The sequence below is a fragment of the Amblyraja radiata genome, chromosome 4 (assembly GCF_010909765.2).
Source record: "Amblyraja radiata isolate CabotCenter1 chromosome 4, sAmbRad1.1.pri, whole genome shotgun sequence".
Classification (NCBI taxonomy): domain Eukaryota; kingdom Metazoa; phylum Chordata; class Chondrichthyes; order Rajiformes; family Rajidae; genus Amblyraja; species Amblyraja radiata.
This window is the reverse complement of record NC_045959.1, coordinates 71,889,092-71,901,195: the sequence shown is the minus strand read 5'-3', so window position 1 is coordinate 71,901,195 and position 12,104 is coordinate 71,889,092. Positions and strand designations below refer to the sequence as shown.

General features: G+C 42.4%; 1 protein-coding gene across 6 annotated transcripts in view; it reads left to right on the top strand.

Annotated features, from left to right (window-relative positions):
* The window catches only part of rb1cc1 (RB1 inducible coiled-coil 1), a 164,141-nt gene that overhangs the window by 120,445 nt on the left and 31,592 nt on the right, over nucleotides 1-12,104 (top strand). For all 6 annotated transcript variants that reach the window (XM_033019723.1, XM_033019722.1, XM_033019721.1 and 3 more), the window contains one exon: nucleotides 199-250. In XM_033019723.1, the coding sequence (XP_032875614.1) occupies nucleotides 199-250 (52 nt within the window). The remainder of the gene's footprint in view (nucleotides 1-198; nucleotides 251-12,104) is intronic.

The following is a 12,104-nucleotide window of genomic DNA, read 5'->3' as shown; positions in this document are numbered from 1 at the left end:
CATTTCCTCTGCCACCCCCAAACTTACCCTTGTCTATGCTCATTTTTAAAGGGATCATCTCTTTTTGTTTGAATTATATTTTTGGAATCAAAAGGTTCTACAAAGAAAGTAGTCTATGTAACTCTTTGAAATTTGTTAGCTGGAAACTGGTCTAAAAAATTCAGTGGTCTAATTAAGTATCTATTTACTTTATTCCAGCGAAACCGTCCACATGTCAGAAGAAAAACACAGGATTATGATTTTGGAAAGAGTAAGTGTATGTTTTTATTTAGTAGAGTACAGCTAAATTCATAGGGCAGAGATATTTAAATCATGATGTTGGAGTAACTTGAGTGGGATCCCCAACAATTTGGTCTTTTATGTATGGCACACTGGTGGTCAAGACACTGAACAAAGCACAATTTGCTCTTGTGGTTCCAATGAGATTTGTGTACTAGGTTAGCATATTTGTCTCAAATCAGATGTCATGGTTTTAAATTGTGCCTCACTTGAGAATGTTATCTTTGCTAATGCTACAGTGTAGTATTGAGGGCTTGCCAGAATGTGCCATCTTTTAAATGAGAGAATTTCTACCAATTCAGTTGTGTATCCACCATTCTATTCGGGATTAGAAAAAAACGTCCACACAGAGTCCAGATTAATTATTTAAACTCAAATCAGAAAAAGCAGATTTACTGAATGTTCCCATCTGCCACCACCTTTCATTCAATTCCACTCTTCACCTTCCTTTTCTATCAGATTGCAGAATCTGAAGTCATTTGTTCTCCACTTATCTCCTAACCGCTTCTGCAATCTCCAACCTTCCCTTCCCCATCTGACATTTATCCATTAACTCCCCATCTTTATGTACCTATCCCTTTCTTACTTTTGCCCCACACTTTTCACCTCCTCTTTATACTGCTACTTCCTTTTACTCTGTCAAGGTGAAGGGTCTTGACTCAAAACATCAATCATCCATTTTCTTCCACAGATGCTGCCTGACCCTCATTTGCTCTACTTTTCTTTGTTTTCCTGGATGTTCATTTGCTGTATGTGTGCAATTGCCAATCCCATTTCCCTGCAATGAATGCCTCCAAAATCGTATTCAAGTAATCTGCAAGAATTTAAATATCTCACATTTTGAAATCCGTATTTCTTTTGATTCCCTGATGCTTTCATTTTTAATGATGAATCATGAGAAAGTATTCATAAATTGACGATTAGTGTTAAATTCCGCATTTTCTAACTTGTCAATGCTAAATATTGGTCAAAGTAGCAAATATAACAAAAATGACGTGGGATTGCATTGCCTAATTTGGATAACTGGATCGCCATAGACAGACTGATTGCACTTCCTGGCCCTGCATCTTCATAGTAACTTGATTATGTGAATTTGTGGAGCTTTGGAATTTAAGTGTGTAAGTTATTACATAAATGGATAATAAATTATTTAGCTATGTCATTTGTGTTGGAGTAATGTACATTTGTGTAACATTTTGTTACAGGTTTATTCGAATATGGTTTTAACATAGAACAGATCATTGTACTTCACAAGAAAGGTTTTAACAATTTCCTTCAAAGACAGTATCATGAATTTAAAAAAATAATAATTTATATTTATAATCTTTGAAATATGGATTAATCACTGGGATTATATAAAATGTATCCCATCTTTAAAACAAGGAAATGAGTAAATAACACGGTGTCATTTTCTTGTTCATTTTGATTTTGTGTGTAGCTATCATTAACTTTGTTCTAGGGATTTCTGCATGATACAATTTTGCACATTATTTACATAATGCTCAAACACTTAAATATTTTGCACATGGAGTTTAATTTTAGAATGCATTAATGGTATGTTGAATATATTTTCACAGTATGTTTTATGGTATTTAAGCACATCTCTCTTTGGTTAGAGAATAAAAATAATAGAAGGCATTACAAATTAATTAGTGGGCTATTTATCATAAGCAGACCATTATTTGGAAGGATTGCAGTTAAAGAAAAACCTCAAGACTAAAATATGCCTCTATCATCTTGTCAGATAATTTTGCCCTGGTTGCTAATCCTTGGCATTTATGACACATTATTATATGAATATAGGGAGGAATGTGAAAAAGCTGATATTTTTGGTTCAATTTTTCCAACCAGAAATTACATTTAAAATTATAAATGTACATCTATTGGTTCTTTCACCTCGGGATTTGGTTGTTTATTCATTTACTGCAAGTGTGGATGTTGGCAAGGCTAGAAATTATTGCTTATTCTAATTTCACTGAAAGGCTGATGAACCACTTTTATTGAGATCTTATAAGGTGTATGATAAAGACTTTTTCAAAGATCTGTTCCATAAACATGGCAAATTAAAACATACTGTGTTCATGTTATACTGATATTGAAATCTATAAATGTTTAGATGGTTCAATGGGGGAGGGGGTCTGATCGTACATTGTGCAAGAGGAAACTTCAAATGCTGGTTTACATCAAAGATAGACACAAAATGCTGCATAATAATTCAGCGGGTCAACCAGCATCTCTGGAGAAAGGGAATAGGTGACGTTTTGGGTCAAGACCCTTCTTCAGACTGAGAGCCCTTTCAGTCTGAAGAAGGGTCTCAACCCAAAATATCACCTAATCCCTTTCTCCAGAGATGTTGTTTGACCCGCTGAGTTATTCCATCATTTTGTGTCTCTCCTGATTAAACAGTGTTTTCGGTAATTTTATTTTATAATCTGCATTGCTGACAGGGGCAGCATTTATTATCTATCCATAATTACTTTTGTGCTAAGTTGCTGCATTGAACTGCTGCAAATCCTTCTGTGGAAGGTAAGGGGTTGCAGACTTTAGACCAGGCAACAAAAAGGATGAGTTAAATTATTTCAAGTCAGAATAGTGTGCAAAATCGAGGGATGAATTGAACTGGTTGTGTTCCTCGTTGCTGCTACTAGCATTAATGTTTTAAAGCTGTACTTATTGAAGTAAAAATTTCCATCACACGCCTCATGGGGACAAGTGGGCTATCTTGCTCCTTGAGCTGTTCCATTATATAGTAGGTATGAGTGACAAACGAGTAGATATGACATAGGTGATGAATGATTCAAATCAATATTTGTGATATTGCACTGTTTCCAATGGATTATAAATATATATCTGTGTTAGAATTAAAATTAGCAATCATTCTAGCTTCAAGTGCCATTTGTGTAAAGTTATCCAGATAGATAAAGTGTCTTTTATCTGAAACATTAATTGTTTCTTTTTTCCAGATGCTGCCTGATTGGCTGAGCCTTTTTCAACATTGTCTGATTTAGTTTTAAATTTCCAACATCTGCAGTTTATTTTCAATTATTTTTCTTTGTATCCTGAAAGGGTCTCCTCGGATTATTATATACAGTGCCCTCCATAATGTTAGGGACAAAACCCCATCATTTATTTATTTGGCTCTGTACTCCACAAATTGAGATCTGTAATAGAAAAAATCACAAATTATATAAAGTGCACATTGTCAGATTTTAATAGAGGCAATTTTTATACATTTTGGTTTCACCATGTAGAAATTACTGGTGAAAATACCCTTTTAATAAATCTGACAAAGTGCACTTTAACCACATGTGATTTTTTAAATTACAAATCTCAAATTGTGGAGTACAGAGGCAAATAAATAAATGATGGGTCTTCGTCCCGAACGTTATGGAGGGCACTGTACCTGTGCCAGCACTTTCCAGGAACTGTGTACTTGTATTCCAAGGTTCCTTTGCTCCACCATGTTACCCAGGGCACTATTTAGTTTAGTTTATTGTCACGTGTACCGAGGTACAGTGAAAACATTGAAACATACAAAATAGGTGCAGGAGTCGGCCATTCCTCCCTTTGAACCAGCACGGCCATTCAATAAGATCATGGCTGATCATCCAAAATCAGTACCCCTTTTCTGCTTTCTCCCCATATCCCTTGATCCCGTTAGCCCTAAGAGCTAAATCTAACTTGGCTTTTGTTGTGTGCGAACCAGCCAGTGGAAAGACAATGCATGATTACAATTGAGCCATTCGCAGTGTACAGATACATGTTAAGGGAATAATGTTTAGTGCAAGATAATGCCAATAAGGTCCGATCAAAGATAGTCCGAGGGCCCCCAATGAGGTAGATAGCAGTTCAGGACTGCTCTCTGGTTACGGTAGGATGGTTCAATTGCTTGATTACAGCTGGGAGGAAACTGTCCCTGAATTTGGAGGTGTGTGTTTCCACACTTCTCCACCTTTGGCCCGATTGAAGAGGAAGTGGCCTGGGTGCGATTTGCCTTGATTATGCTGCTGGCCTTGCCGAGGCAATGGATTTTTATAAATCGAGTCAATGGAATGGAGGTTGGTTTGTGTGATGGTCTGGGCTGCGTCCACAATACGCTGCAATTTCTTGCAGTCTTAGATGGAGCTGTTTTCCAAACCAAGCTGTGATGCATCCCAAAAAAATGCTTTCTACGGCGCATCTGTAGAAGTTGGTGAGGGTTGTTGCGGACATGCCGAATTTCCAAAGCCTTCTTAGGAACTATTGTCCACCAGGAAGGTTCTGCCCTGGTTACTGAGCTTTGATCTGATACTGCACTTATCGTTGAGCAAGAGTTCGTCCCAGGAAATATGTTCCCGATGTTGGGGGAGTCCAGAACCAGGGGCCACAGTTTAAGAATAAGGGGTAAGCCATTTAGAACGGAGATAAGGAAACACTTTTTCACACAGAGAGTTGTGAGTCTGTGGAATTCTCTGCCTCAGAGGGCGGTGGAGACCGGTTCTCTGGAAACTTTCAAGAGAGCTAGATAGGGCTCTTGAAGATAGCGGAGTCAGGGGATATGGGGAGAAGGCATGAACGGGGTACTGATTGTGGATGATCAGCCATGATCACATTGAATGGCTGTGCTGGTTTGAAGGGCCGTATGGCCTACTCCTGCACCTATTGTCAATTTATTGTCTATTGATGTTAATGGTAAAGTGAGGAGTCTGCTGAACCGCAGTATTACAGATTGTGATTTTGCTGCTGATGATCCATCTGTCTGATGCCAGATTTGTATTGTTTCAACACATTTAGCAGATATGTGGTGCTGTAAAGGGTGCCCTCTCTGATTAAAAGACTATGTGTTATAGTCACTTCTGCCAAAGATTGCTAAGGACAATGTTAAGTAGACAAAACCTTCATGTTATCTTCAAGTTAGAGGATTACCTTCATGTTATCTTCAAGTTAGAGGTTTACCTCTAACCAGCTCAGCCTGTGGTTGTGCTTGCGCACTGAAGTCCTCCATCTTGCATACCTTTCCATACTGTCTCCCAATGTTGTTCAAAATGGAGGTGCACCAATTTGACAATTATAATCAGGTAGTTGTTTCCTTATCCATGTTTGACCTAATTGCATAAGTTTTCAAAGGTATAGATTTTATGTTAAGGATTCCAAGGGCCACATACCTGCCTATATAATGGTGAAGAGAAAAAGATTAGTTAAAACAAATGTAGGTCCCTTGCAGTCAGAAACAGGTGAATTGATCATGGGGAACAAGGACATGGCAGACCAATTGAATAACTACTTTGGTTCTGTCTTCACTAAGGAAGACATAAATAATCTGCCGGAAATAGCAGGGGACCGGGGGTCAAATGAGATGGAGGAACTGAGTGAAATCCAGGTTAGCCGGGAAGTGGTGTTAGGTAAATTGAATGGATTAAAGGCTGATAAATCCCCAGGGCCAGATAGGCTGCATCCCAGAGTACTTAAGGAAGTAGCCCCAGAAATAGTGGATGCATTAGTGATAATTTTTCAAAACTCTTTAGATTCTGGAGTAGTTCCTGAGGATTGGAGGGTAGCTAATGTAACCCCACTTTTTAAAAAGGGAGGGAGAGAGAAAACGGGGAATTACAGACCAGTTAGTGTACTGTCGGTAGTGGGGAAACTGCTAGAATCAGTTATTAAAGATGGGATAGCAGCACATTTGGAAAGTGGTGAAATCATTGGACAAAGTCAGCATGGATTTATGAAAGGTAAATCATGTCTGACGAATCTTATAGAATTTTTCGAGAATGTAACTAGTAGAGTGGATAAGGGAGAACCAGTGGATGTGTTATATCTGGACTTTCAGAATGCTTTCGACAAGGTCCCACATAAGAGATTAGTATACAAACTTAAAGCACACGGTATTGGGGGTTCAGTATTAATGTGGATAGAGAACTGGCTGGCAGACAGGAAGCAAAGAGCAGGAGTAAACGGGTCCTTTTCAGAATGGCAGGCAGTGACTAGTGGGGTACCGCAAGGCTCAGTGCTGGGACCCCAGCTATTTACGATATATATTAATGATTTGGACGAGGGAATTGAATGCAACATCTCCAAATTTGCGAATGACACAAAGCTGGGAGGCAGTGTTAGCTGTGTGGAGGATGCTAGGAGGCTGCAAGGTGATTTGGATAGGCTGGGTGAGTGGGCAAATGCATGGCAGATGCAGTATAATGTGGATAAATGTGAGGTTATCCACTTTGGTGGCAGAAACAGGAAAGTAGACTATTATCTGAATGGTGGCCGATTAGGAAAGGGGGAGATGCAACGAGACCTGGGTGTCATGGTACACCAGTCATTAAAATTAGGCATGCAGGTGCAGCAGGCAGTGAAGAAGGCGAATGGTATGTTAGCATTCATAGCAAAAGGATTTGAGTATAGGAGCAGGGAGGTTCTACTGCAGTTGTACAGGGTCTTGGTGAGACCACACCTGGAGTATTGCGTACAGTTTTGGTCTCCTAATCTGAGGAAGGACATTATTGTCATAGAGGGAGTACAGAGAAGGTTCACCAGACTGATTCCTGGGATGTCAGGACTTTCATATGAAGAAAGACTGGATAGACTCGGCTTGCACTCGCTAGAATTTAGAAGATTGAGGGGGGATCTTATAGAAACTTAAGGGGTTGGACAGGCTAGATGCAGGAAGATTGTTCCCGATGTTGGGGAAGTCCAGATCAAGGGGTCACAGTTTAAGGATAAGGGGGAAATCTTTTAGGACCGAGATGAGGAAAACATTTTTCACACAGAGAGTGGTGAATCTCTGGAATTCTCTGACACAGAAGGTAGTTGAGGCCAGTTCATTGGCTATATTTAAGAGGGAGTTAGATGTGGCCCTTGTGGCTAAAGGGATCAGGGGGTATGGAGAGAAGGCAGGTACAGGATACTGAGTTGGATGATCAGCCATGATCATATTGAATGGCGGTGCAGGCTCGAAGGGCCGAATGGCCTACTCCTGCACCTATTTTCTATGTGGTGAGTACAAAATGTACATTGTTTACTCTGACTATGAATCTTAACGTCTTCTCAGCTGCACTTTTCTATCCCTGGTCATATTTACTGTGTGCAAGCAAGCTGTATATAATTGGCTCCCCAATTGCCCAGGTATTTGTGATTGCACAGCAAACTTAAATCATTTGATATGAAAATATTTTGGAATTCCTGAAGATGAAAGACATCAAAGCATTTTTGTTGCTTAGATCATTTGTTCTGTAAAGTTGCCAGATATTGCACTTTGAATATCTGATCAGTCTCGCTTTTATGAACAACATTACTTGTTTCCACTCGATAAAATGCAATGAATTGCATGTACTGAACTAGTTCACAACAGATTATTGTGAAGGCCTGCTAATAATGGACATTGGATGGAAATAGCTATGGTCTATTACAATAGACAATAGGTGCAGGAGTGGGCCATTCGGCCCTTCGAGCCCGCACCGCCATTCACTGTGATCATGGTTGATCATCCACAATCAGTACCCTGTTCCTGCCTTTTCCCCCATATCCTTTGCTCAGCTATCTTTAAGATCTCCATCTAACTCTCTAGAAAGCATCCAGAGAATTTGCCTCCACTGCCTTCAGAGGCAGAGAATTCCACAGATTCACAACTGTGGGTTAAAAAGTATTTCCTCATCTCCATTCTAAATGGCCTCCCCCTTATTCTTAAACTATGGCCCCTGGTTCAGGACTCCCCCAACATCGGGAACATGTTTCCTGTCTCTAGCGTGTCCAATCCCTTAATAATGTTATATGTTTCAATAAATCCCATTCATCCTTCTAAATTCCAGTGTATACAAGCCCAGTCGCTCTTCTTTCAGCATATGACAGTCCCGCCATCCCGGGAATTAACCTTGTGAACATACGCTGCACTCCCTCAATAGCAAGAATGTTCTTCCTCAAATTTGGAGACCAAAACTGCACACAATACTCCAGATGTGGTCTCACGAGGGCTCTACAAATGCAGAAGGACCTCTTTGCTCCTATACTCAGCTCTTCTTGTTATGAAGGCCAACATGCCATTAGCTTTCTTCATTGCCTGCTGAACCTGCATGCTTACTTTCAGTGACTGATGAACAAGGACCCCCAGATCTCGTTGTACTTCCCCTTTTCCAAACATGACACCACTCAGATAATCTGCCTTCCTGTTCTTGCCACCAAAGTGGATAACCTCATTTTTATCCATGTTAAACTACATCTGCCATGCATCTGCCCACTCACCCAATCTGTCCAAGTCACCCTGCATCCTCATAGCATCCTCACAGTTCACACTGCCACCCAGCTTTGTGTCATCTGCAAATTTACTATTGTTACTCTTAATCCCTTCATCTAAATCATTAAATGTATATTGTAAATAGCTGCGGTCCCAGCACTGAACCTTGCGGTACCCGGCTATTCACTGCCTTCCATTCTGAAATGGACCCGTTAATCCCTACTCTTTGTTTCCTGTCTGCCAACCAATTTTCTATCCATGTCAGTGCCCTACCCCCAATTCCATGTGCTCTAATTTTGCCCACTAATCTCCTATGTGGGACCTTATCAAAGGCTTTCTGAAAGTCCAGGTACACTATATCCACTGGCTTTCCCTTGTCCATTTTCCTAGTTACATCCTCAAAAAATTCCAGAAGATTAGTCAAGCATGATTTACCCTTCGTATATCCAAACTGACTCGGACCGATCCTGTTACTGCTATCCAAATGTGTCGTTATTTCATCTTTTATAATTGACTCCAGCATCTTCCCCACCACCGATGTCAGGCTAACTGGCCTATAATTCCCTGTTTTTTCTCCCCCCCCTTTCTTAAAATACTGATCCTGAATCTATAGAACATTGGAAAATGATCACCAATGCGTCAACGATTTCTAGAGCCACTTAAGTACCCTGGGATGCAGACCATCAGGCCCTGGGGATTTATCAGCCTTCAGTCTCATCAGTCTACCCAACACCATTTCCTGCCTAATGTGAATTTCCCTCAGTTCCTCCGACATCCTAGGTCAGGGATCTGCAACCTACGGCCCCCGGGCCGAATGTGGCCCGTAACCCGAAATCATCTGGCCCGCAGGCAGATGTTTTCATGTAATCATCCGGCCCGTCGGGCGCCCAGAGCAGCAGCGCCCGGGCGCCCCGAGCAGCAGCGCCCGGGCGCCCCAAGCAGCAGCCAAGTGCCCCGAGCAGCGGCCGTGCTCCCTGAACAGCAGCCGGTCACCCTGAGCACGGCCGAGCTCTAGCTGTACCGCATCATGCGCAAAGCCGCCGGCACGGCCACGCACCTTCTGTGAACACGTTTATGAAAGAACTGCAGATGCTGGGAAAATTGAAGGTAGACAAAAAATGCTGGAGGAACTCAGCGGGTGAGACATGCAAGGATTGCATGAGGCTGCCTCACCTGCGGAGTTTCTCCAGCATTTTTGTCTACCTTCTGTGAACATGTGATTTGATGCCTGTCATCCGGGGCGGGATCCATGTGTACACGTGATAGATGTGGCCCGCCATCCGCTCACAGACATGCGTCCCGGCCCCTATGCAGAACAAGGTTGCCGACCCCTGCCCTAGGTCCTCTCGCCACTAGTACATTTGGGAGATTGTTTGTGTCTTCCTTAGTGAAGACAGATCCAACTCGTTCAACTCGTCTGCTATTTCCTTGGTCCCCATAATAAATTCATCTGTTTCTGTCTTCAAGGGACCCACATTTGGCTTAACTAATTTTTTCCTCTTCACATACCTAAAGAAGCTTTTACTCTCCTCCTTTATATTCTTGGCTAGCTTACCTTCGTACCTCATCTTTTCTCTCCGTATTGCCTTTTTAGTTTTCTTCTTTTGCTCTTTAAAAGTTTCCCAATCCTCTGGCTTCCCGCTCATCTTTGCTATGTTATATTTCTTCTCTTTTATTTTTATACTGTCCTTGACTTCCCTTGTCAGCTATGGTCACATCTTACTCCCCTTAGAATCTTTCTTCCTCTTTGGAATGAACTGATCCTGCACCCTCTGAATTATTCCCCAAAATACCTGCCATTGTTGTTCCACTGTCATCCCTGCTACGGTCTCTTTCCAGTCAACTTTGGCCAGCTGCTCCCTCAAGCCTCCACTGTCCCCTTTGCTCAGCTGTGATACTGACACTTCCGATTTTCCCCTCTCCCTCTCAAATTGTAGATTAAAACATATCATATTATGGTCACTACCTCCTAATGGCTGCTTTACCTTGAAGTATAAAGTAAAGTATCCTTTATTTTCATTCAAACTTTTAGTTTGAACGAAATTATTCAAACTCCGAGGCTCCGTGGATGAAGCTACCACCCTCCAGTCCAGCAGAAGAAGCTGTTGTGGGAGCTTCGGAGAATCAGTCACCAACCTGGGACCTGCGAGCTCCCGATGTTGTCGTCCACTGGGCCCGCGGCCAAAGCCTTCGAGGCTCCGAAGTCGGGCCGCCGCCGCAGAGCCACCACAGCCCCGAAGTCGGCCAGCTTCGCGATGGTGAGTCCTGGCTCTGCCTCCGGCGCCTCGTGGTCGGCTCCAGTTGGAGGCCGCCAGCTCCTCGATTAGGCCTCAGCGCAGACGGAGACGGAAATCCGACAAAGAAAAGGTCTCATCTCCCCCTGAAGGAAGAGACTAAAAAAGTTTTCCCTGCCCCCCACACATACACAACTAAAAATAAACTAAAACATACGTCCAACAAGACAAAAGAAAACCAAAAAAAGAAAAAGAACGACGGACTGCAGGCGAGCCGCAGCTGCTTGGGCAGCGCAGCCACTTCTGGATCAAAGTACCCTGATCAAATCAAGTTCATTACACAATACTAAATCCAGAATTGCCTTCTCCATGATAGGCTCCAGTGCAAGCTGCTCGAATAATCCATCCTGGAGGCTCTCCACAAACTCCCTTTCTTGGGATCCAGTACCAACCTGATTTTCCCAGTCTACCTGCATGTTGAAGTCTCCCATGTTGAAGTCTCCCATGAAGTCTCCCTGTGTTCGGCACGGACTGGAAGGGTCGAGATGGCCTGTTTCCGTGCTGTAATTGTTATATGGTTATATGGTTATAATCACCATGGCATTACCTTTACAACATGCCCATTTTAACTCTTGATTCAACCTGCACCCCATATCCAGGCTACGTTTTGGGGGCCTGTAGATAACTACCATGAGTGGCTTTTTACCCTTGCAATTCCTCAGTTCTGTCCATACTTACTCTACATCTCCTGATTCTATGTCACCCTTCGCAAGGAACTGAATTTCATTCCTTCCCAACAGGGCTACCCCACCCCCACTGCCCACCTGTCTGACTTTTCGATACCCCTCAATATTCAGTTCCCAGCCCTGGTCCTTTTGCAGCCATGTCTCTGTAATTCCCACAACATAATACTTGCCAATTTCTAACTGAGCCTCAAGCTCTTCCACTTTATTTCTTATACTTTGCGTATTCATATACAACACTTTAACTTTGGTATTTACCTCCCCTCTCACACCGGTCACTATTGGCCCTGATCTTTTTCTCTTATCCCTACTCAAACTTTCCTTCCCATTAACTTGGGAGTCTTTTCCTGTACTCGCTTCCCCTTTAACTCCATCTTTACCCTCCCAATTTGTCAACCCCTCCCCCCCCACTATTTAGTTTAAACCAACACGTGTGGAACTAGCAAACCTGCCTGCAAGAACATTGCTCGCCCTCCTGTTAAGGTGTAACCCGTCCCTTTTGTACAGGTCACCCCTAACCGAAGAGATCCCAGTGGTCTATAAATCTAAATCCCCGCTCCCTGCAACAGCCCTCCAGCCACACATTCAGATCCCCTATCTTCCTGTTCCTACCCTCACCAGCACAAGGTACAGGAAGCAATC